General features: G+C 40.6%; 1 protein-coding gene across 2 annotated transcripts in view; it reads right to left on the reverse strand.

Annotated features, from left to right (window-relative positions):
• Positions 1–331: 331 nt before the first annotated feature.
• Positions 332–27598, reverse strand: part of LOC109634450 (lysophosphatidic acid receptor 6-like) — a 35151-nt gene continuing 7884 nt past the window's right edge. For both annotated transcript variants that reach the window (XM_069534245.1, XM_069534244.1), the window contains exon 3: positions 332–1339. In XM_069534245.1, the coding sequence (XP_069390346.1) occupies positions 452–1330 (879 nt within the window). In that variant the 5' untranslated portion in view covers positions 1331–1339 and the 3' untranslated portion in view covers positions 332–451. The remainder of the gene's footprint in view (positions 1340–27598) is intronic.

The following is a 27598-nucleotide window of genomic DNA, read 5'->3' on the forward strand; positions in this document are numbered from 1 at the left end:
TCATACAATGTCTTTCATACTGTATTTTTTTTTACTTTATACTGGAAATAGTCCTGGGGTCCTAAGCAACACATTTACCAAGTTTGAAATCAACTGGATCAGCCGTAAAATCTGAATATAGCCATATGTTGCCATAGTACATGATCAAATGTCCTGCAATTCTGCCTGTAGTATGTATTTGAATCATTTACTTAAGAAAATAAAAAGAGAATCTGGTGATAGATCAAAATTTAAATCTAGTGGATTGAGTTTTGGATTGTTAAAGATAAGTTCATATGAACCTTTTTACAAAAGATAAAAATCTGATCTAGAAAAACACAGAAAACAGAGGTATAATTTAAAGTTCAAATTTAATCTACAAAATATCCTATTACAGTTTTTAAATTGTTATGTCACACATCCACACACAAACAAATCATGCATATTCTGTGAGGTCTACTGTCATCACAAACTATTCTCTTGCCAGAGAGATTTCCACATCCTCTTTTTTCTTCCAGAAGCCATCTAAAGAAAAGTAGTACAACAGTGGGTCCAGACAACAGTTCATACTAGCAAGACAGACCAGTGGTGTGCGATAATGACGTTCACTTCCGAACAAAACAACCAGTGACACGGGCAAGAAAAATATGGTGAACATCAGCAAGTTCATGACAAAAATCACCATGACATTCACCTTATTGTTGACCCTGGCAGATTCATTCAGATGTCTGCGTAGGGTCCAAGACACCAGAGCAGTGCACACGATGTTGACGGTCAACAAGGTTAAGACCAACGCTGTATGAACAAATGAGATGGGAGTTACAGAAGGATTTGGAATGTAACTAAATTCAAAACAGTTTGTTTCATTAATCCTATTTAAAGATTTGGAAAATAATACACTCTCCGGGACGTTCAGCACCAACACAAACAGCCAAATGAGCAGAACAGCTTTCCATGCGTTGGCCAAGGTTCGTAGATGGCGTGACCTCAAAGGATAAACCACAGCCAGCAGTCTGTCCATGCTGATGAAAGTGATGAAGATGGAGCTGGAGCGGATGTTGTTGTGAAAGAGCATTGTGATGAAGATGCATGCAAAGCTTCTCAGCGGCCAGGTACCCGTGGCGTGGAAGTAGACCCTCATGGGCAAGGAGATGACGAGCAGCAGGTCTGAGATTGCCAAGTTGACCATGAAGACAATGCTGGGGGCTGTGAAGCTGTGGTAGCGGAGCAGAATCCACAGTGACAAAACATTGAGAGGCAGACCCAGCACCATAACAGATCCATAAATTAGAGCGTACACTGTATTCCTTTCAGGTGTGGTTCCATTGTGTTGCATAGTATAGGTAGACATCCTTTGCTTCTGTGAGAAAATGCAGACGAGAGAAGGAAACTGCAATAACCGTGCTTCCTTGTGCATCACACAGCACGATCACTGTGAAAAAAAGGTTATTTCAACACATTGAAGTAGAGTTCAACACCAACACAGGAAACAGCTCTGACAAGAGGCAGGAAGAGTTTACACGTGGCGTGTAGTTAAAAAAAATTGTGTGGGAGTCACGGAATTTTTGCTTTATCGACAACCACAACAATGTAAGTTGCACAACTCTATTATCACAAAAGTGATTGCGTTTGATAGTTTCATACATGTATTCATACCATTTACAGTGAAATGTTAATGAAGGGGGTGTGCAGGAGGCAAAAGGCGGGGTCTGTATTCTGACTCTGTTCAAGTGGTCACATATCTGTAATTGTAGTTTCAAGTGCCAGTGTCTCTTGACACACCATCTGTATTGCACTAGCAGATACGTATCTCCTGTTGAAATTCCCTCTGAACTGGCAGTCATGGTAATTAAGCACTGTAGATGTAAAATAATTACAGTGTGCAGACAGGAAAAAAATTACTATGATTATATTGCCACTGAGTATGTGTCATATGTATTGGGTACGTGTGTGCATAGTAATGCATGACTAATGCATTTGCGTGTTTATGTTGTCAAGTGTTATATGTGTGTGTGTGTTGGGAGGGAAAGTACAGAAGAAAGAAAAGAGAACAAGCATTCTCATCGACTTTTGGCCACAAAGTTCCAGATCCTTATTTAAGAGGAAGCATATATCATTTCCTGTGGGTTTAACAGTTATCAAGTAATGCATGTGTGACATTCGTACACACAAGACAGAACATTTAGAATATGTGAAAGAGGGTGTACACAGATTCTTCCAGATAAAATCTATGACAAGCATATTGATGTTTAAGCAGATACCATGCTAACTTTCTCAGTTGTGAGTCATAGTGTGCTAACTTGAAATAAGTACAATACAAATATATTTAAAAGAGCAGTTTGTCTACTAACTACTAATCTTCGTAGTGGAAGTTTCGTCCTGCCTCTTTCTATTGCACCTGAGTCAGAGCAGAGAATCCTCCCCCCAAAGTCCGGAGCCAATTCTTACAAGAACCTCCACAAGACATGTCTGAAAACAGCTTGACAGAGTGTTGCCATCTTATCGCTACATTTACTGAGTTTACCAGTTGTGCACTGTATGTGAAGATGTTTAATATATGAAAATGACTCAAATAAGAAAGAGACTCCATCATCACCCAGATGATGCCGTGATTATTAAAATCATGACTCCAGCGTAGCAGCTTGGAAATGGCTTAAAAGTAACTCCTGGTCAACATGTCGTGTTAATGGGCCACGTTTCAGAGACTATTTCAAACTTGTTCCATTGTGTGATGACAGACAGAAATGGAGAAGCATTATGGGAACGTATTAGAATACTGTATACATGAGCACAGACAGTACGAGAGGGGCAAACAGATACGTGGCTGAAACTAGCTACAAATGGGATATTTATGTAAGTGAATTTTTTTCTCACAAATAATCGACACTCCATTACACAAGAAAATGTAAAGGTACTATTATGAATGGGGTGTCATATATATGGAGAAAAAAGTTTTCAGAACAAAGGGTTATTTTTTCACGGAGCGCGTCTGGTGACATGGATGGGAAAAAAAATTCCGTGGCCACGAATTAATAACGCATGGGAACGAGATCCTATTCCGTGGCCACGACTTGCTTAATGCATGGGAACGAGATGATTATAAGGTGGCCACGAATTAATAAAACGCATGATGAAATCTATAACTTCCCCGAGGTCAGCATATTGTTTACGTTTGAGCCTGTGCTTTTTGAGCAGCCGAATTAAGTGTCTCTTGCTCAGAATGACTCCATGTCTAACCGCAAGTTACTTAAGGACATTGTAACGTCGGCGGAAGTAATGAGGAGACAGGGCGTGATGTCTTCAGGACATTTATTTTCGTTCTTTTCACCACGAACAAACTTTGTGAACTCCCGCACACAGAGACTTATCTCAATGGTCCTTTCGCCCTCCGTTCCACACACACACACGCGGCCCCGCCACACCCACCGATCAACGGCGCACATACTCAGCATTTTCAACATGCACTTCCCTTATTGGCCAAGAGACATACAGCCAGTCCAGCTGGAAAGCAGGGTCGCTACACTATCATTTTACTTCATCCCTAGATTAAAATGAAATGAAATCAGATCAAACTTGTCCATGTTTGCGGCTGAAGCTACTGATGCCAGAAAGTCAACAGTCTCACTGATGAAATGACAAACATTTCTCGTGGCCACGTCTTATTAATTCGTGGCCACCTAATAATCATCTCGTTCCCACGCATTAAGCACGTCGTGGCCACGGAATTTCTTTTTTTCCACCCATGTCACCAGACGGGCTCCGTATTTTTTTTACCTAAACGACAGAGCATTAGGATTCACTCATCATCACACACCTGCAGCTGCTGTGTATCCCGCCACAGTTTCATAGTGATGTGAATTCTTTTTTTCTCAGTTCTCTTTACAACATAAAAGATCTCTGACTTAGTGTTTTGTGGTGTTACTTCATTGTAGAGCTGTGTCCAGCCATTTTGGCACACTGCCATTTTCTGTCACAGTTGGACAGGACACCGTCAGCACCAGGATCAGTCCCGCTGTGTCTGTGGCCCAGTGAACCGTTAAAACATTCATAATATTTTTACCTTCCTCTGCGGGAAGGCAGAACCCGGCATGACATTGCTAAAAAAATAAAATAACTATATTTACTCCATACACAATCCATAAAAAAAGCTATAAATATTTTTAAAGAAATCAGTTGAACTACTGAACCATGAAATCTATGAAATGTACTGTAGGTGTCAAGTTTCTATTAAATGCTGGACTTCCAAACTACTGTGAAGCAACAACATCCCTCTCATACATGTTACACTGTGATTAAAACTGAACACGGACAGAGAAACTTTCCCACTTCAGCTGGTGAACGTAAAAACAGCCTTCCTGTGCCAAACTTGGCACTAGCATCTTTCTGCACAACTACGGTCAAACATCTGTCAAGCAAGCAGTTTCAGGCTGAGTACTGTCAAGTACTTTCTCACTACAGGTATTTTAATTCTTCCAGCAGAGAACATGACTATCTGTGGGTAATGTAAGAGCAGTCATTCCAATCTGGTTGTTTTACAGCTATTTTTTAGATACTTCTACTTCTTCTTCAATCTATTTCTATTAATTTTGCATCTTTTTGCATCAGTGTTTTCTTTTGTGTGTTTTCTTCTCCTTGTGGTATGTTTCCTTCAGTTATATTTTGCAGCCCCCCCGACTGGCTACATGGTCATGTTTGCTGTAAAGACACATGCGTGACATCTATCTCCTCATCTTAGTCTCAGGAAGTGTCTTAATCTGATACGTTTCTAAAGCCATCCTGAAGTCAAGATAGTAAGTAGTCTGAGTCGTGTGTGTAACGTGATACAGTGGGGTGGAATAAACTTTGTAGATTTAATCTATGTGGATAAAAATGCATCAACAAGAAATGCTCTGGTTATATTTTGATATGTGGTCTACACTGCATCCTGATATTATCATTTTTCTGAATGAATACACTATGTTACAGAAATATTGAGACAATGCACAACTATCAAATTGCTTCTCTATGTATGTGTTGGTAAAATACACTCAGAGAGCGCTTTGATAAATATTTGTGTACAATCACACTAGAGAAGCTAGCATCCAAACTTCCTTTCACCTTATGGCCCAAACTTTAATTTAGCACTTTTTCCTTCAACCAAACTTAACCATCAACTTAAGAAAGACTGAAATCAAAATGGCTGCTGTAATCGCAGCAATTATGTGATTTTAGTCAGACTCCCATACAGACATAAAGCTGTGGATTCTTTCAGGAGCACAATGCTGGCTGGCTCATCAATGCATGCAGAGCACAAAACAGCCTAAATGGATTTCTCTGGTAAAAGCAAGGACGCCATTTTCTCTGAGCCTCAATATTAAAGAAACTTGAGTGCTTCTTAAGACAGATAATCTTTGTAATTAGTGCTGCAAGTAAAAGCAGTGCTGGGCCGGCTGCTGGCGTTTGACAGATTGACAGAAAGAGTGGGGAACAAATGTGGAAGAAAGGCAGGCACGTCTCTCTTTTTCCGTGTTTGTAAGCAACCAGTCAAGTATTTTTCAAATTTAGCTCTCTTGTGTCTCCTTTTTAAATTCTGATCTTTTTACCTCGGCCAAAGAGGTTACATGTTCATTGCTATTTGTCTGACTGTTAGCAGGTTTACGCTTAACCGACTCAACCATTTTTATTTAAACTGGAGGGAATGGTGGGGTCGGAGACCATAGAAGAAGTCATTGAAATTTGGAGCAGATTGTTTTGCAATTTTTGTTGCATTTTTGGAAAGAAATGATGCAGAGATCTTGCTTAAATAATAATCAGGCATACCTTCAAGACTGATATCTAGGAATGTGTGCTATTTGGCTCTTAAGGGACTGTTTGGCCTTGTAGGAGGTATGTTTTCTACTAAGTGCTATTTTAGGTGGTTATGTTATCGTCTGCATTTCTCTGTCTGTCTGTTAGATATCAGAGAGCTGGTTGCTGGATTGTTTTTCACTTTCTTTAATATTGTGAGATATGGAGCTTTGCAACACTGTCATAGATTTCTCAGAGAATAATTCATGGATCTTGATGAAAACAAATCACTCATGTTCAGGGATTGATATTTACGAATGTGTGTTATTTGATGCAGATCCAAATAAAGGACCAGATCTAGTGAATTCAAATGTGCTTTCAGGAGGGGACTGTTGGGCCTTGGCAGAGATATGCACTCTATTGAGTGTCTTCCACTTAATTCTGTTTTCACTGCCTGTTTGTTTCTGAGTGTTCATATACCAGGGCACAATATGATTTCCAACAAAGATAGTAATATTCCTCACAACTGCAAGACACAAAAGAAAATAAAGAAAATGGAGATGATAATTTAATATCATATTTTGGACTGACTGAGTGCTGCACACAGCCTGAACCTAAACTCTCTCATCAAACACTGCTCCCTACCACAAGCCTACAAGACTGCTCTGACAGATACAGGACATGAGAAGTGTTAACCACAGACGATAGTGCAGAGCATTCTATGAAATATGCAAAACTTTATCTAGACTATACACACCAGAGAAAAGTGCAGAGGAAATGCTGTGCACAGTGTAAGATCCGATGTTGCGGCAGTGCAGAGAGCTGCAGGAAACTCTGATGATCAGAAATTGTTTTGAACCGGCTTTTTAGTTTCATACTCACACATAATTATCTATGTAGAATTATCAAACTGATAACTGATGTTCTTTTAGTCTGCTTTGTTGAAAACTTGATTTGTCTATTATGACAGAGGATCGTCATTCCCTCTTTTTCACAATCTACTCTATAGAACACTGTTGATCACACTGATTTCTTTATTATAATCTGAATTAATCTAACATTAATTCTGACACTTTCAATGTGTGTGAGATTAATTGTCTGTGTACGACTGAAGGCTCTGACATGTTTAGTCTGCTCATGAATTGTTGTACATTTGATGACTGATGCCAATTCCTCAAAAACTGATCATGTGGATTTGCACATAAATTGCTAGATTATTGAGCATCTCTGATTAAGACTGTTTACCATTTGTTCATATGGCGTGTTTTGATTAACTGATCAGTTGGATCAATGTATTGATTGGATGCTTGATTCATGATCTTTGGCTTTGAGGGGTTATTCAGCTCGTAAATATTGATTATGAGTGCAGCTTAAATCTGTTCCGGCATTTGATTGTTTTGGTATCAAGTATAATCAATGCAAATACCCTAAAGCTGGTTGTTTTTGTTTGGGATTGTGAGGCCTGGCTCTGTCAAACCCTAATCTCTATAAACATACTGGAGAGTATGTTTATGTGAAACCTGTCCCTTCATATGCATATGCAGCATCTGAGGGAAGGGACAGGTTTCACGTTTGAGCAGGCTTTCCATGTCGAGAACAAAAGAGGTGGAACACATTGAAATGCATTGGCTATTAGGTTTTTGCATTCATATACTGTCAGCTGTTAATGAGCCAAAATGTCGTATGGACCTAAAACTCCTATAAAAAGTGTTGTTGTTGGTTGTTTTGGATTCATCGGACTGTAAAAAGTATACGGCCTATGTCTTCTACAGTGGAAGCCCCAAAATATTGACCATTGCCCCCCAAGGATATTAGTTGGTCTATTGGTCTAATCCTAACCCTTGTCTGCCTGGAGTGAATGAGTGTGTTCTCTGTCCCTGCTATATGCATTCTCTATCTTTAGTGTGTACTGCTGGGTGGGTGCGGCCACCGGTTCCTGCTTGGTCCGACCAATCACTCAACACTCGATTCAAGTCATGGTATTGTGCTTTGGCCAAACCTTGCCAGTTTAGAGTCTTGTTTATGATAAGTCATATTTTTTGTAGGACTTCCCGCTCCACCAATAACCCTGCCTGTCCTCCTCTTGGTTCAGGATCACCTGTTTACCTGCTGAGTTCAGTCACGCTCAGCCAGTTCCCTCAGAAATACCTTAACCCTTCCCCACACACACTCTTTGTGCCCTGGACTCTGGATTCCCCCTTTTCCCCTCTGTGACCAACCTCTCTAAATTTGAGTTTGGTAGCTTTGGTTCTGTTATGAGTCAAGTTTAACAGTCACTTGTATATACACTGTTTGCTGTGATAAACATTATTATTTACTTCTTAATGTGTCTGTTGTGTCTGTCTTATGTTCTACAGAGCATTTACTGTTTTTCGACTCATTTGCAATGTACATGCCGCGCACAGCTTTAATTTACTGTTAACCAGACATTAACATTTTTACAATCGCAGTAGGAACCTGTTTTCAGCGTAAATCTCAGATAAAAAGACTCGGGCTGCACTTCCTGAAAAGCAGCTGGTAAGAAAAAAGAAGCATCTAGCAGCTAAAGGGACATATTTTTCACAGATGTTGGTTAGAGACTAGGAGGAGAGAAAGAAATCGTTGGCGAAGGAAAGATGAATGTAGTCACATACAGACGTCCTGAAGAAAACCTGCTCCTTTCAGTACGACAATGACCTGAAGTATACACCCAAGACCACAATGAGAGTAGCTTCAGAGCAAGTCTCCGATTCTCCTTGAGCTTCCCAAAAATCTGATTTGAACTCAATAGAACATCTGTGGAGATACCTGAATGTGGCAGATCACAGACGCTTCCTATCCTGTCTGATGAAGGGACGATCTGCAAAACTTGTATTGGATTTGACGCTGTAATTGTTGACTGAGGGGCATCTACACAGTTTTAGTTTTGGTTTTTGCTTTCACTTCTGTAAAGTTACACACAGTCTCCGGCTGTAGTTTTTCCTGCATTTTCTTACCTACATGTCTCAGCCTGTCATATCAATTCTTTATATTTGTCAGTATTTGACATTGCATCACTTTGTTGTCTCAACATTTACTTACCATCAAAAATATTGGAAAGTTTGGTATTGCACCCTTCAAAACCTGTTCTATTAAGAACAACAGAAAGTGAATCAGTTCTATGGACTACACAGCTAAAAAGTATGACGCTACTAAAAAGAGAGCCAGTGAAATTGAAATGGTTGAAGTGAAAAAGGTCAGCAAATGTTAATTCACTTTCCTTCCTAAATGGTATGTATAGGAACAAAGAAGAATGGTGTTACAAGGGGAGGGTCTGAAAAGAGTTTCTGTCTCCATCTCTAATGAAATCTCTGGACCATTTTTGGCCAGCGTGGATATAGACCTATTCTCCTGCACCAGGAAAAGGTGAAGAGACGACCACTGCTGTGCTCACTTCATTAAAATTTCCATTTTGGCAACGACAGGAGTCACAAAGAGTCGTGCTCTCGTGGCCCACAGAGCAAATGTGCATGTCTAGGTTCATGCTACCATCACTCTGCAGCTAGTAGTTTGAAAATGACTGAACAATGACCCCAAGAGCTGTGGATGTGTTTTTGTGTGTGTGAATGAAGTGGGATAGAACGTGTTGGACAAGCACGGATCGTTATAACTATGGACAAATTAATCGTTCCTTTTCCTGCGCTGCTGCAGTCAGTTAAACACCGGAGCTGTAAACACAGCAGGTCGATGAAGCTGCTTTCTGTCTGTCACTCTCTCCCTCTCCTGGCTGTTGAAGTCAGCATTGTGGAAGAGCCGTGGATTTAAAAAGATTATATGCTTTAGGCGATTTCTCTGCCATTACCAGCCGGGCCAAAGCAATTAACCCGCTTCATATGTTTCATCTGTGGCCAAAAAAACAAAACAAGTTAATCTGTCCTAAGCTGCAGGGACTTCACTTTATTAGTCCCACGCACAGAGAGAAAGTTGGAAACTCAAACTAAATGTTGCTTTATTGCCTTTACTTTTCCAATTAGTGGCTGTCATCTTAAATCTCAACAGGCTCTGAAAGTACAGGCTGATTACCTATGCAAATGAGTGGAAAGCTATAATAAAGCTGTCACCACAAATAAACAGGTTTAACAGAAGAGAGCCTTGCTAGCTTGAGAATTGCCCGCTGGGCCGAGCAAAGTGTGACAACACTCCTGAGAGTTTAAAGTTGGAACAGAACAAAGTGACCAGTGTTTTTTAATACCTGTGGGCAGGACTATGTCCAGAGCTGGTAAGTGTGCTGGAATGTAACCTGGTTTCTTCCTGTGAACAGGGAGTGGGCTTGGTGCCCAGCCCCCTCTTTGATTTGTTCTGTTGTTTAAGGTTATTCAAAGTATCTCTATTGCTAAAGAGAAGAGAGTAAAATTACTAGAAAATTGTTGTAAAAAAAACACAACAAATCCTTCACTTAGTAGCTTTAATCTGGACTGGAACCAGTTACAGATTACACCTGGAATGTTAAACTTGCACACTATCATCATAGCTACGTCTCAATTAAGGGACGCATCCTTCGGAGACCAAACCTATATTCCGTCACCGTGGCGCAACTAGTGAAAGCCACTCTGAAGGCTTCTTAAAATGCTGCCAACAGATGCATCTTTGGATCAGGTGGATCCTTCTCAGGCCAACCTATCCTATATGATTAATTTTTACCAGCACCCAAGCTAACAAGGTAGCTTTCTGGGTGTAGCCGCTCAAAGTAGCTCACGATGCATTGATAGAGCGGAAGAAGCTGGCAATGCAAACAAAAAATCCTCTGTAGAGCAGTCTGTCAAATTTCAGTTCAGCCTTCGTGGGCTACGTAGACAATGCCTTGTGATGGAGGCGGCACCTTAATTGGGACACAGCTTATGGGAAAAAGAAAGGACCCAGATAAACAAAGAATTGATGCTGCTATGACAACTGTTTGAAAAGCCAAAGCTCAATATATCATACAGCTATGTCATAAGTCTTGTTACTCTCTACTGTGCTGATAGGAGTTTGTTTACTGTTCTTCAAAATGAATGTATTTAACATTCTTATTCCAGTTGTTTGTCTTTGCTTTGCTCCATGTAAAGCTATCACAATCTCCAACGGTTTTTTTCTCAACATTAAAAACCTATAATGTTTTTTCAAGAGAAAAAGATTCAAGTCTTCATTCATCGTTGAGGTAAAAGGTCACAGCAGGATGTATGATAGACTCTTGCTAGACTGATGGATTTCAGTTTAATGGAAATCTAAACTGAACTGGTGAAGATTGAGACATTGTTTGAATTTGAATTAAGTGGGGAAAAGCTTCTTAAGTTTTATTTGATAATTAAATGCTATTCAAACCTATGTTTGGTTACATCTACATGTAGAAAGGATGCTTAAGAAATGGCTGAGCTGGTTCCTCTGACTCACGCATCCATCTTCACCTTCTCAGGCAGTAAACTCAGTCAAGGACTCCTCATGAAACCTGTAACTCAATTTATTCTCTGACATAAATCATGAGCTGTTCTTACAGATTTACATTTTCAGTCAGAATGAATGAGCGCAGAGCAGACTACCAAAGACATGCTGTCAAAGAAACAGTTTTGTACAAGTTGTTAGCTCTGATGTATGGTATCTTAACACGTTAGACATAGACATTTGGAGATGGACGATAAATAGTAACTTCCTTAACTATCCAAAAATGAAGCCAAGATATCAAGATATAATTTGGAGCCACGACAGTGAGGTCCTGCTGCTACCTGTGCTCAACATTTATCACCTATACTTCAGCAAGCCACAAGGGGGCGATCAACACGCTTTGGCTTCACATTTGGGGAGCTGTCGTGTCATTCATCTTCAAATATAGTCAATGGTATAATACTAGTAAAAGATGTAATGCTCTATATGGCTAACTTAACAAATAGTTGGAAGAGGCAAACACCTTTATAAGTGTTGGAAACAGTAACGTGTGACAAGCAGTGTTAACTAACTTTGGATCAAATCAGTACAAGAAGTATCAGCAGAAAATATTCAGATGATCATTGCTCCATCGTGAAATAGTTAAAAAGTTGACGTGAAGACGTGTTGATGAATCTTTCCTCACTCTGGCAGAGGTGACGCAGCAAGATGCTGAAGTGCTTTTGAAAAGCAGGCTGACAGCTTGCGAGGCAGCTGCATCACCATTATTATGTTTTCGTGGGTGAATATAACACACTATAAAGTAATTTGTGTTGCTTTCACATTATAAGCTCAATAAAAGTGTCATCTGTTTTTTTCCCCCACAATACAAGGCAGAGGAGATGGGCCTCCCACTCTCTCTCTCTATTAACGAAATGAAACTATTTACTGTCGTGCAAACTCCCCTCAGTCCAGCTGAGCCTCTCATGGAGTCTCAGAGGATGACATGTTGTGAGAACACGAGGGAGAAAAATCACTTCATATTCAAAAATCAAATAACCTTCTCCAGCCTGCCAGGGTGCAAATCCTTTTACTCTGGTCGGAAAATTGAACTTATTTGATTAACATGTTTGCTTTCATCAGGAATTTCATTTCTAACATGTGTTTGTGTGTGTGTGTGTGTGTGTTAATGTGCATGCTTAGAAATACTGCCTCAGTAGATTTGTTGTCAGTGGGTAGCACATATTTGCGTATTGCACAGAACATCCACACCCTTAAGGGGAAGTGTTCTGCTAAAAATCATATGTAGCGTATATCCATTCCTCCAAGACCTTGATAAATATGCAGCCAAGCTAGAGTGATGCAAAACTATAGAGACACAACAAGAACGAGAAAGGAATTCATTACTCACATGTATCTGTGATTCTCATTACTGCAGGTTGGGCTTCACAGGGAAGCTGGGTAATTGCTCACGATGCCACTTGTGCTAATTGGGCAGGTAGCACATCTTAATTGGTTAACCTGAGAAGGACGTAAATACCTGTATATAAATGGGAATAAGCAATAATCCCTACCTATCTCTACCTGCGCAATTTGTTTCATACAATTCCCAAAGACCACAGATAAGCACCGTACCGGGAGATAAACGCTCTTCGACAGGGAGACGGGGGAGTTCAACACGCTCAGTATGCCATGATGTGGAACAGCATGGTGCAAAAACAATGCACGCTTAGCTGCATTGTTAGGAGCGTGATGAGTTAGATTCAAGGAAGCCAGAGGAGGAGGAGGAGGAGGAGATGGGGGAGTAACAGAACAGCAGAGGAAAACAGGCGGCGCTCTGGTGTGAAAAAACGACCCAGGTGATGGAGAATAAATGCAAACAGAGAGGTGGCTGCTAAGTAGTAGGGAGGAAAGAAGACAGAGGGAGGTGAGAGAAATTGCGATGCATGTGGTAACATACAAAAGAAGGTGAGGGAGAGTGAAGCTAACTGAGGGAGAGGGGAAGACGACAAGGGAGATGAGGAAAGAGGGAGAGAAAAGCTAGTTAGTCTTCCTGATGTGCTAGTTAGTCCTCTCTCTCAGTCTCTCTCTGGTGTGTCCCATGTGCTCAGTTAAGAGCCTCAGAGAGTCAGACAGCTCGTGTGTGTTCAGATTCCCTGTTGTGTGTCTAGTGAGAATAAATATAGTTCTATCGAGGAGGAGATATGTACATTTTGGGTCAAGTTAGTCGTCTTCCCTCTGTGTATAGATCCATTTTTAAATTAGGAGAATTAGTTGTTGATTCTAAATGGTTCTTACTGATGAAATGGGGTTATATGTTCTATCTACTGGGTCTACCGGTGAACCCCATGTAAATGAGCATCCATTGGTAGACACACAGATGAAACCACCAAAAGGGAAGATGGCAGTGGCCTAGAGCAGACCAAACTGTATCTGTAGTATTTTCTTAGTTTCCTGCTGGAATAATAACAATACACACACCAAGAGGAAGTCTGACAGGAAAGAAAAAAGAGAAGTCAGACAAAATTCAACCAAACTTTCTGCTGCAAGCATCCATCATGGTTTTCCAAGGATGTCTTACTTAAAGGTTCAGTGTGTAAGATTTAGGTGAAAGGGATCTATTGGAAGAAATTGAATATAAAATAATCCTTGTGATGTTTTCACTAGTGTGTTTCATCTAAATTGTATGAATTGTTGTTCTCTTTACTTTAGAATGAACCCTTTATATAAATACTTTATATTTAAATCGGGAGAGGGTCCTCTCTACGGAGGCCGCCATGTTGGTTTTTTTTCAATAGCCCAGACTGGACAAACTAAACCTTTTGAGTATTTACGACAACTGAAGACTGCCACACGTTCTCTTTCAATTTTGGAAGGGGATCGGAGGTGAGGGGTGTTCAGCTGCAACATGCACCTTCACCTCTAGATGTCACTAAATTCTACACATTGTACCTTTATGTGAAAATAGTTTTCTTATTTCCAGATTTTCTTCCCTGTTGTTGACACAATGGTGCTTGTTGCTGCTGTTGAATTGATGACAATTCAACTTTTTAAAGTCTCCATATTATGCTTTTCCTGTAACGTCATTTTTTTGTGCATGCTTCCTGTTCCACCTACTCACCTACAGAGAAAACAGCTCCTGAACACCTCATCAGCATTTCAGCCTTTTTTCAATTAACAGTTCTGTCTCCAAGTAACATGTAATATACCCGCCTACCAACTAGCTTGGCTCAAATTGGTATGGCAGAATAAACTTCAGTGTTACCGTGACTACAGCCGTGTTTAAAGCAGATTATAAAGCCTTAGGGAAAGGGGCGTGAAATTTCTGATACACTGAGCGTTTCACACAGAGTGAAAAGAGGAGCAGTACATTATGAGACAAATAATATGTGTACTGAACATTGCACTATGGAAACCTGTTCTAGTAGAAACCCATATTAGAATTATAAACCTGTAAATGGCCAAACTATGGGCACTCGAGCAACTGTTTGCAGTATGAAAGCTCTTCTCACTGTTTCTCTCTCTTCTTGGTCCTACTCAGTCCTCGGCTTTACACCGGCATGTTGGAAATATGGTATAAAATAGGTTTGAATTCTGTATAAACCTTTAAGTCATTTGAAGAGCAAGAGTAATGCATTATTTTCATTTTCGTGTTTTCATCGGTGTTAGGGGAGCCAGTAGGAAGCAGAGGAAGTCAAAAAACACAGATGCAAAGAAGGAATTAAAAACTAATAGTGAATGGAGTGCCATCTTGGACCAGAGCACCCTAATAAATCCCTGCAGTTAACAGACCTTCTATCTAACTTATGTCTCCAAATAAAGTGGTTTTACACCTGATATCACCATGAATAAAATCAGTACCACGAGTGCTTTTAAAGGGGAAACACACATAAACCCACAAACTCTGCAGCACATAATCTCTAGTGAAAAGGAAATACACCTCGGGTACTTTTTCCTCCGCTGCTCTCTCTCACCATCGTTCACTTCTCACCCCATTGCCTCCCATCCTCACTCCTTTTATCGGTGACAGACCCGCTTCTTAATAAAAGTGCATCACTGATGGGGGAAAAAAAAAATGTCAAGGCTGCTTTGGCATTTTCTCCCCTTCACATTCTCCTTGCCAAGCTTTTGCTCTGCTCTGCCATTTCTATCCAAGCTGCCGACTCACAGCCCAGCCCACTGCCATCTTCTGTGCTGGCCAGAAAAAGTAGATTACAGAGAGAAAATGTCATAAACTCTACAGAGAGGAAGCATAGGTTGTCAATTATACATATGCCACTCTGCTGCTATCTCTGACTCGCTCTTTCTCCTCCCACTCCAAGCGACTTGGCCGAGGCTGGCCCTCTCTCATCCTCTCCGTGCTATCTCTGTCTAGGTCTGACATCTGTCTTTGTCACGTTGCCACATGCACACACACGCACATACACACTCTTTAACACACGCAAGCCATCCCCCATGGAAGCAGGAGGAGAGACGGTTGTCACAACTCAACCCAAAATATTCTGATAGGTTAGAATCCAGCGTGGTTGGAGCAGTGAGTGGATAGAGGGATGTGTTGCAGAAGATGGAAGCATGTATGTCTACATGCAGATGGCTCTATAAATAAACCACTTCAGAGGGACCCAGAGAGAAAGATGAAACTAGTGCAAACAGCGTGGCTTTGCTTCTGATAGAAAGGAAGCTCTGATAGGGTTTTCCTTCATCCAGTATCCTCTGCTGTGATAGCTTCTTGCTTTTTTTGTTCTCACCCACACAAGCTGTGTTTACCTGTAATTGACATTCATTGGTGTGATGTGCATCTGAAGTCGGTCTGTTAACAATTTGAGACCGAGACCACCTCCTCTGGACTCCATTTTGGTCTGTTGGTATGGACGATGGTCTGAGGCACCTTCACACCTGTTATCTTGGTTCAAACTAAAGTCAAGGTCAAAAGGCACAGACCAAACAAGACAGGTGTGAATCTTGTAGAATAAATGTTTCAACTTTTATCAAGTCAATGTACTTTGTTTCATCACAGGGTATATTAAATGCACTGCAGAGAAAAATGGGACAATACCAGACATGGAGGAGCAGTATGTTGGCTTTTATCTTTACACTTTCTTCTTTTTTTGATAAGCTACAATACTGTTTCCAGTGGTGTTGGGATTGCTAATGTACACCCAGGATACAAGTCTGATAATGTAAAGCATATAAAAAGTATTCTCTTGTAAATTCTGACACCGTTCATGATCATCAATTTTTCTTCTGTATTGTGAGTAATCCAGGTGATTGTTCTCTGCACAGAGCAAACAGCAACTGCTGACAGAACTACCTGTCAAGATTTGCCAAAATGTGAAAAATAGGATACAGGCTAAAGAATACAGAGAGTCTATATAGTTTCAAAGAGGACAGATTACCTAATAGGAAAAATGGATGAAGGTTTGTACAGACAGCTGATCGCGATTGAGGGGCTCACTCACACATTGCCCACTAGTTTTGTGGGCCCAGTGTCTCTTCTCACATCTTCTCACTGTCATGATCAATTGTAGTTTGGAGACCAGACATATAGTTGACAATTTCTCCTGGTGAAGTGTGGAAGCTGTTTGAAGATGGATTCTCTTTTATAAGCCTTAAATGGGTTTCTATGTACAAGCTCAAGTGGGTGCAAAGAGCAGAAAGATAATGGCAGAGAAAGACAAACGTGCCAGGTGTTAAAATTAATATTGACGCAGAAAAAGAGTTTGTTTGAAAGTTTTGGTTTCCAAAAAAGAACGGTGAAATGCATTATCTGCCACAATGGGGACCACCTCAAAAGAACTAGAGGTGTTATCACACCACAAGAATTCTGCTGTTATCTTGCTCTCTCTTCTGGTTTATTCCTGCAAAACACTCAGCATGCAAGTGTTTGAAACTGCTTCACAACACACCTCCTTGTCTCTCTGAGGACATATCACAGAGGTCTAGTGATTAGCACCGAGCGCTGAGGAGTCACTTCAAAGTGTTTTATAACAGTGTGCCACAGCAAATGTGATAATCACTCCGACACAAGTGAAGGCATGCAGAGCCTTTTTTGGGAACTGACGTTAAATATAAATATGTATATTTCTCTAAGTGATCACAGTAGAACATAATATAAAACATGACAAGAATGTTGTAAAGGAAATATGTAAACCTGAATTCCACAAGTGTGCATAAGTGTGTCCTCCTGCGTTACACTGCAACAACACCGGAATGAGTGTTAGTATGGTTTTTACTTGATAATACTCTATATATGATTGTATGTGTTACACACATGTTTTCACTTTATAGTATAGTTATGTTCCATAATATATAATATACTGTAGCTTTAAGAATAAAACGTCACTGTGCACAGCATCCATTTTCCACTTAATGCCACTGTTAGAGGGCTTTTGTATGAACTCTCTCACACTCTGCCATTACCACCCTCACGTGTACCTTTCTGATGCAGCTCCTGGGGCCTCATTTATAAAAGAGTGCATAAAATTCATACTTGAAGTTTGTGTGCGCACAAAAAAAAAATGGCATGAGACAAGCACACACATCTGAACTCAATGTTCCCTTTATGAATCACACTTCACCTGGAAACCTGTGCACATGGATCTGCCTCATATTCCGCCCCCATTCATCCATAAATAGTCAAAACGAAGAACCTGATGAATTTAAAATGACTCACAGTGACCAATGGGATTCTATGGTTAATCAAGGCAATATAGAGAAGAAGAACAACAATTTTTCTGACGCAGACATCCAGGAGCTTGTGATTGAGGTGGAGGAGAAGAACGCCGTATTGTTTGGTGGCCATAGCAGCGATGTCACGACTAAAACAAAAATGTACTGAGTGGTGACGTGTTGCTGCTGCAGTTAATATAGTGAGTTAGAGTGAGAACGACACAGAGGACATTGCATGAAATCAAAAAAAGCACAGCGTTCAACAATCACAGATCTATATCAGCGGATGAGAAAATCATTGTGGTCGCTGAAGACTCATTTCCTCCATGTACAGAAGTGCATCTTTCATGCAGCATCACGAGTGTCACTGCAGTATATTATGTTTACAGCAAACGGACTGATTACTTCAAACACCAGTGGTATTGTAACTTCCACCGTGGGACACTAGTTGGAAACAGAAGTTTAGAGGCGAGCACTGTTTATTTTTTAAGTGGTCTCCAGTGCGTTCAGTGCATGTGACAGCACAGTCATGTTCACTGCAGCAATTGAACACACACACACACACACAGTATGAAAAACTAAAGTCATACTTGGTGATACAGTCTCTGTGTTATAGAAGATATTATTAAAAATGATGAATCACTCGGTTCTGTTATTTTATGGTATCTAAGCTCAAGGTGTTTCATATCTTTTACGATTGAAGGTTCTTATGGAACAGTTATGTCGCACAAGTTACGCTGTTGGTTTTAATGTTAATGATGAAGTGGAGCAATAAACTGGGTTCAGTTCACCACCTCATTTCTGCATCGCAACTTTCCCATCTCCAAAACGTTCGAACGTGTGAGTCAGAGTCAGCGTACATTAGCGTACGTCAAGTTTGTTTTTACATGATAAAAAGATGCTTATGCAACGGTTATAAATGAGGCCCCTGGTGCTCAGCATGATCTCCCTCACTCTCTGCTCTGAAGCCTTGAGCCTCATCCTTAACTCAATCATTGACATCAGAATTCAATCCATTCAAAACAGCTTAGACTAATTAAAATGATGCTGACAGTGACTTGACTTTCAACATCAACTTCCACATATTCCGCATATTCTGATAATGGGTGTTGTGTCGCACTGATGGTTTACAAGGTAAGGGTTAAAGAGCCACAGAGATTTAAAGAGCTTCTCCACACTAAGATATGGACATTCTTATATTCAGGATATTTTGTCTGTGAATGACAGTTTATGTAGTTTGCCTCAAATAACAGTGTGCAGACTGTGACTTCCTGTGAATTAGACTTAATTAGGCTTGCTGGTCGGAGCAGGAAACCTTTTTTGTACGTGAGCATTAATTCACAATGGTGTGGTTGAGGTGAGGGGGAGACTGTGGTTGTGGGTTAGTATTAGGCAACTATTAACTGGTGTAGGTGAGGAAACGATGAAGCTTAAGGTTAATAAAAAGGCAAATGTTGATTTCAGGACTATAATGATATGCAAATCAAGGTCTTGATGACAAAGGACGACCCACCGACCCTGACCTACACATCCTTTCTTTCGCCATCTCACCATAGAGCACACAATATTGCGTGAATTAGCTCTTAATGCCACAATTGGGTATAAATCATGAGGTGTGGAATTGTGCAACATATGGCTGCAGGGCTGTACAGAGCAAACCATATGTTTTACATGCATGAAAAAAGGTCTGTGCAATGTATTAACCACAGCAGCACTCGTGCTACACAATTTTGTGTGTTTGTGTGTGTCAGACAGAGCCACCTGTTTGTCTATTGGGCGATTAAAACTTGCATCTCTTGCTGCATGGAGCCCATGCAGACAAATTCCCACAATTCCTTTAGAACAATCCCATAATTCCCAAAAAATCGTTGTTATTGGCAAAAGCATCTTAAAAAGGGATAACCTAATACAATAGTTGTTTATGATATGAGGCAATAGATGATTAGTTGCCTAAAGGTGTTATTTCCCTATAATTTGGGCAAATAAAGAAAATGTCTTCCAGTCTCATGCCTGATAAAGTGATGCACTGCACTACTTAAGGTTTTTTATAGAGATGCTATGATAATAATAATAATATTTATTTAAAATATTTATACAGCACATTCATACATCAAATTCAGCTCAAAGTCCTTTACAATAAAATCAAAGACATCAAATAAAATAGATCAATAAGAACACGTGAGCAATAAAACAAAGACTTAGGATAAAAGTATTAAACTAGCAAAAGGTATAAAAAGAAGAAAACAATAAAGACAATGGTGTTAAAAAAAGCAAGATAAAAGAAATATGTCTTGAGATGTTTCTCAAAAACTATCAACAGAAGTAGTTTGTCTGATGTGTGGTGGCTGACACACTACAGTCAATACAACATCTACATTCATTTGTTGCAGAAAGCTGCTCGTCTTGTTATTGACTATGTTGAGTACAACCAATTTGTCATGACTTCTGCATAAAATTAAGATGTTTTTTAAAACAAAACAAAAAAACCTGGCTGATAAACCACCACATCAAACCGATCTGCTCCGAACAAAAGCTTTAAGTTGCAAAAAATATCTATGTCTTCCGAACAAAACAAGTGTCCTTTCTTATTATTTGCTCCATAACACTGTTAACAAACCTTCATGTTATGTTTTGCTCTTTCCTTGTCATATGGCAACACTGATATGCAGGTTCATCAACTATTAACATGTAGTTCTCAGTTTGCCTTTTAGCCGCAATATAAGCATGTGTTTATTTTTGTGTTTATTTGCATTAGACCTACTAAGAGCAGAAATTAAAGATGGGCTCACACTACAGACCAGTCTCAAAGATCTTTGTGAAGCCGGCCCCTGGAGAATATTGTGAGAGGAGCACTGCTCGGCCTGTATGTGTAGAACTGGAGGAGTTCCCCTAAAAAGATGTTTACGCACGATAATCACGATAAGAGCTTGGGTTGATTCAGATACCAAACTCAGAAAAGTAAACAAATTAATTAGTTCTACACTGTAAAAACAAGCAACGTGCATTTTTATTGAAAAAAAGAAGTTTGTTTTCTGTGTTGTGGTTGTGAGCAGAGGGAAGAGGCTTGATATGGATAGATCTTCACATATCAAGTCTTCGAAACAGCTCGTCCTTTATTCATTTTCCCATTCTCTCATCTATCTGCCCACTTTAAGCTTGTATTACAGACCCCTTATTTTACATCTCCGTGTAGAGAAATCTTCAATTGAGAGATTTATTGCCATTTGAGAGCCACAGCAAGAGTGGGAGTTATAAAAATCACACACAAGTGATGAAGATACAGAGGAAATGGAAGAGAAAGCTAGAGGAGGGGGGCTGACAAAAAAGAGCAGCATTGCAGCCATCTCTGTTTACAGCGTTGTGAGTGCAAGATTCCAGCCGTCAGTGAATGATACCAGGCAGGTTTGCTTTACAGAAACCCCCAAGTTCCTGAACTCTGTCAGTGTGCCATCTTCCTTTCACAACCCTCTTAGATCTCACATCCGACTGCCGAGCTAAGGCCAGTGCAGTCTGAAGTGCCACATAATGTACCAAAACAGACAGCGTGAACCTCAATGTGGATACTCGACAGTGAGTTTCAAACACTTGTGTTTTTACTGAAATTGTCCAGTGATTTCACAGTAGAAAGAACAAGATAAATGCTGCAACATGGAGTGAACTGCTCATTACGACTGGTGCTGGGGTGAATCACACACCTACCTCTGTGTGTGTGTGTGTGTGTGTGTTTGTGTCTGGTAAAGACCATTACAGTCCGTTGGATCCATATCCTGTCTTCCCTGCAGCATCTACACGCTCTAATGATCTGCCATCACTTCTGAGGCTGGATTCAAACCATTCTCTGTCCGGGGCACAGCAACACACTCATGTGGATGATCCAATGTACCTCATCCCTCCAGCCACACAATATAGCCACACAATATACACGCACACACACACACACACACACCCACGCTTAATGTATGTATTGGCCTACCTCCAAACACATAAAGGGTCAATGTAATAAGCATTGATCCTGCTGTTGGCCTCATATCACTAATAGATGTACTATGGTCCTGTGTCGTTGTTTCCAAATGATCTCCCTGGTTGTGACACCAAATGGCCCAGTCCACTACAAACCCACTGAGATGAATCCTTAGTCGGCTTTCCACTATTGGCCAACGCTGGCATCATCCGTCATGGTGCTGCAGCTACGCCTCTATAATACCCTTCATACCGTCTGGAATGAAGCCAGTTCTTAAAATAGTGTCAGGGACTTGGTACAGTGCACTAAAAGAAAAGGAAACGTAAGGGAAGACGAGAGAATATGAAAGGGAGGAAAAATGACTGCAGTAGTGCGGGTAAAGAGGACTCCTATTAGGGCAGTGAAGGGAGAAATATTGGCCGGTGTAGCCCTGTGCCATTTGTCCTCGTCAGGATCTTAAATAGAATCGGGATCAATTATTCATAGGGTCCATAACTGGCAATAAATGTTAGCTGAGACGGTGCAGCCTGGGCTGGGGATAGACAGAAAAGTAAGGTTAGAGGCAGTTATAAAGGCCCGAGTTTAAAAGTCTGGACAAAACAGCTGAATAACCAATTATAATTCAGACCTAGGAGTGGCATTTAAAAGCCCTTTCAGTGTGTCTGATGTGCCACTTTAACCGCATGACAATCTGTGGAAACACAATGCTGCCTGGAACCCAACAAACAAACAGCAACATCAAGTCATCTAAACATGACTAATCCCTCCAGAAACAAATGCTTTCACACAAGGACCTCAGAACTCAGCATTTGGCTGAGAAGGAGTAAATCATTGTGGGAACACGCCAGGTTATTGTGTATTCTACCGCAAGTAAATTATTTTCTTGCATTTTTGCCTCTCTGTCTGTTGGTCCTTTGATTAATTCTCTCAACAACCTCCTCGTGTCAAGTGTGAAGTTATTACGATGCTCTCAGGAAGGTTCCAAAAAAATCTGGTCCGACTGACGGGTACGTTTTGAATTGGTGCTGCACCAGTTCTGTCAAGTTAGTGTATTGTTACGAGCATGTACAGTAGACACTAAAGTCACCTGTGTGTCCTTGATGGATCACCATGCAGCTTAAGTCTACAATGCTAACATGGAAGCTCACGTACTGAGTGGGAACATACAGTAGATAATATACACAAAGGAGAGTAAAAGGGTCATAAATCGTGTACTTATGCATTCCTTTCCTGTGGGATCAAGGACAACTGTTACTATGGATACCATTGAGCTACCATAATTATTTGTAAACCCAACCCAGGGCAGCTGGTGTGGATTTGTTTCTACCTTGGAAGCTACGGCTTATTAACACTCAATCATCACTCTGCAGTACACAGTACTCCAGTATTAAGCACAGGAGACATAATACACAAGCATCACTATTCTGTAGAGTGACACTCAGGGTTAATTTGTTAAGATGTACACAGACCAACATGACGTGCAGAACATTTTAACAAATACACCTCAGAGAGATCCCTGATGTCTGATTATATTGTCAGACGTGTTTGAGGCTCAAATTTAAAACTGTTGTGAACTGAATTGCCTTTCAATCCTTAAGACTTTGACGATATCAAAGTTCACCTTTTCCTGGCAGGATTCAAACAGCACATTCAGGCAGGACCTTCACAGAATGTAGTCTATACATGCACACTTTGTATGGAAAAATTGCATTTACTCTGTGTTGGATGACTTCTTTTGTTCTTCTTCTGTTTCGACTTCTTCACATGTCAACTGTCGGCTTTAGTCTTTTTGATCGAGGCAGATGAGCGCCCACATTGAGCCTGGTTCTGCTGGAGGTTTCTCCCTGTTAATGAGGGGGGGGGGGGTTTCCTCTCCACAGTTGCCAAAGTGCTGTTCATTGTAGGACTGTTGGGTCTCTCTATATTAAATAGGATTTGAAGGTCTTGACCTTCTATGTAAAGTTCCTTGAAATATGTATATAATGATTTTACAAATAAAATTGAATTGAATTGAATTAATTACAACAATATAATGGATCCTTTTTGATGCAGACTATCAGTTGCTTTCCCCCCCTATTTTCTGCAGACGGTACCAAGTATTTGCTACGCACAAGTATTTGCTACCCACATTTGATATAATGTTATTTAAGCTTATTCTAGTCAGCCATGTACAGGTAGTATATGGAAAATGGTTTGTATTTATACAGCACTTTTCTAGCCTTGATGACCATGCAAGGTGCTTTACAGTACAGTTTTCCATTCACCCATTCACACACACATTCATACAGTGTACATCTATAAGCAGCACTTTTTTTTCTATGAGGGGAAACTCGGAGTTCAGCATCTTGCCCAAGGACACTTATGCATGCAGATAGGGAAGACTGGGACCTGCCGACCCTCTGGTTGAAGGACAACCGCTCTACCCCTCAGCCACAGCCTCCCATATAGAGTTCCTTCAGGCCTGCCACATGTAGCAGTTTCTGCTCAGGGATGCCAATATGTTTCCAGGCAAGACATATAAATAGATATATAAAATATAAGACAACGTGAAATTGAAACCTTTGCCTTCAGACTCAGTACCATTTTCATCATGAAAGTCTAGTGCCACTCCCACTGTACTCCGGATGCCTCAATAGTTCACATTCCATCTTTACCTCATTGGTGAAAGGCCTTATTCCCCTTGGACTAGCAACTATGTCGAAGCCTGGAGTGAATAAGTCACCGTTTTCCAGCACAGTACCATAGTTTCACATCTTTTTGCAACAGTAATAGCACATCAATCATGGCTGAAACCTGAGGATCTGGTTAAGACTCGTCAGAATGAGTGCCACAATCAAAAGGCAGAGTAAAAGTAATGCATATGAATTAGCAAGGATATGCCTTCACTCAGAAAGGAATAAAGATCCTTAAACATACTACAACTTCATGCAATCAGCATAATAGTTCACTTTACTATGAATGTTTTTTTCTTTTACTTCCGATAAAAATGCACGCTGTGTAATTCAAAATGCAAAAGAACTTATTCTGCTGTTTTTTCTAATTGTGATGTATCACTCAAGCTCAAGTGTGACTGCGAATCAGTGACGACCAAATGCTACTTTGAGTTTGAAATCTCTACTCTACTCCATCAAATTGTCCCTTGTATTTCCATCCTGGCGCAGAGACACAAGCCTGAGGCATGAATTATCACACAGAGACAGTTCTGGTGATAATTGACTAAAGGAATACCAGGCACTTACTGATGAACATGGAAACACTCCACTGTGCATCTCCAAATGGATTTAACGTTCTAATGGTGTTGTGGGAAAAATGAGCTCACATAAGGCAGGGGAGGTAATGTAGCTTCCAGCTCAGCTCATTTTCTCCAAAACGAAAGAGATAATCTGGACCCCCGAAGGCCTGCAAGATTGAAAGCTTCACAAGCGGAAAGGCCAAATATGTAATAGAAATTAGACACAAACCTGGGCCAAAGTTTTCTCATTTCACTCCCACGTCACACATCAGAGGCACTGACGATGTTCACATGTCCACAGTAAGAAATACATCTGAGACAACAATTGACCTTTTCCTATTTATCTGCATTCCATCCTTCAGTTTTTCCCCTATTTCTCTCTGTCCTCCATCCTGACCATGTTATCCAATTCATTCCTTCTCCCTCCATCAGTGTTCGTCATAGAGGGCAGAGAGAGAGATGCAGAATGTTTGTGGGGGCACTTTTCATTTCTACCCAGAGACAACTAACTGTCTCAACAGAACAGGCTTTCATTTCCACCAGCATCTCATCCCATCTCCTCTCCTCTCCTACATCCAGTGTGTTAAAAAATATCTTGATCCCAAAACATGATGTTGAAAGTAGTAGTAGCTACTCCCCGACTTGGCACCTTGAGATGTTGTTGAAAAGGTGAGCAGAACTTTGAGCCTATATTATTTGTGACAAAATATGATAGTATGTACAGTGGAGCAACAAAACACGCCTGTGATTGTGATGTAAACGACTTCACTCAAGGTATTCTCATGAAACGTTTTTTCATCCATCGGTGTTTCAGCATATTTTCAAAAGATCTGAGTGCAAAGTATGTTAAATTTAAGACAAATAAAAAAAATATCAATATTATAAAATAATGGATATGTTGTATGATGGTATGTGGACAAAAGCAAAATGAGCCATACTGCAATAGAAACAGACAATGAATGACATCCACTGAGAAGATTGAAAAACTATCCTGGAGCAGTTGTGGCTCAGAGGTAAAGAGGGTTGCTCACAGGCAATCCATTGGAAAGACACTGAACCATAAATTGACCAACTCGTAGTATTTGCTTTACAAAAGCAGATGCAAATGTGCAGTAATTTAAATTTTCTTCAGCTGAAATTTGCGACATTTAAAAAACGTTGGTGGAGGGGCGAACTGTTTGTGAGGCTTTGAGACTATGGCTCACTTATTGACAGCCTGTAAACTTATTAAGACTGTAATTATACGGTCATAAAATAATGTCTGTATTTATATGGAAGACTTAAAATATAGATATGCATGCAGTGGTTTCCTTCTCACCAGTGTGATTCATATAAGAAAACCAGAATAACAGCAATTTAAAGAGTACTGTAATCTGAACCACTAACACAAAAACACGGGGGAGCACAGGGCCAACTAATCTTTTTCACCCATCTCCCTCCTTTGACGTGCCCGGTCCCACACTGCAGAATGTGAATCTGATCACCCTTTCCCTCGCTGATCCCTCAGGACCCACAGCCCTTTCCAGCTCCACATAGGAAGCCCCATGCATTATGCATCACCATCCAGGCCTATTTTAGAGCTGAGATGCAAGGAGAAAAAATACAGAGAAACAGAGTTTACCAGGCTCCCGCAATCAGTCCCACAGTTGCTCGTGTTTCTGTGGAAAACGAGGTCTCGTACCCACTGCACGGAATTACCAAGAGGAAAACATGAAATATTTAGCATTGTCATCCCCTTCTTCCCCAGCACCAACTTCCTGAGGGGAAAAAAGTCAAAAAGAAGTGAGAGATGGCAGAGAGCTTACGATATGTTTTCTCCTGATGATTGTCTGGATGCTCACCACAGTGGACTGGAAGAGGTTAAGATCCCAAGTTTCTTTCCCCTCGGGAGATGGGATGATATATACACACAGATGTGGAACATGGGATTTGATTTATACTCCTTGGGACTGAATGGGCTCGGATACCAGGCTGGTATAGTTCGGATCAAAGCAGGCGTGTCGGAGACTGATGATGGTCAGGCAAGGAGAGGCATTTAGCATGCATAAATGGACAAGCAACTGAAGGGAAGTGCATATAGTGCATGCATACATTCATGACGGGACCTACACAAGGGGTGACCTTGGTAGAGAATGTGCCTCCAAAGGTAACTTGAGAGTGTCTCCGTGGCCTCCTTATTCAGTTGAGAGTATAGGAGTGGTTCATTGGTAGGAGTGCGGGGAAGGGGAGACAAGGCTGCTGAGTCTGAAGATGAACAGGAATAACTGACTCAGGATGAACAGCTTGTATAAAGTTTGCAAGCTTTAATTAAATTATGCTGAAGAGCAAAGTGTAAACAGAGTTTTCATTGAAGATATTGACTAAAGGTACACCAGCTAGAGTATTAATACAAATTTGGTGTCATACTGTCCTCCTGTCTTTTCTCTTCCTTTAAATATTTTCAGATTTGTTCATTTACTGTACATAAAGATGTCGGCTCCCTAAAAATGAAGCCAAAGCGTATAAATTGACCCCTGGTGGCTGGCTGCAGAATAGGTCACAAACCCTGCCTCCTCCAAGTTAGTGAATGGGAAATTGAACTAACTAAAAGAGTCAAAGTAAACAATTTTCTTTCTGAAAGATGGTTTGCTATTTTT

This window comes from Paralichthys olivaceus, chromosome 11, assembly GCF_024713975.1.
Source record: "Paralichthys olivaceus isolate ysfri-2021 chromosome 11, ASM2471397v2, whole genome shotgun sequence".
Taxonomy (NCBI): Eukaryota; Metazoa; Chordata; class Actinopteri; order Pleuronectiformes; family Paralichthyidae; genus Paralichthys; species Paralichthys olivaceus.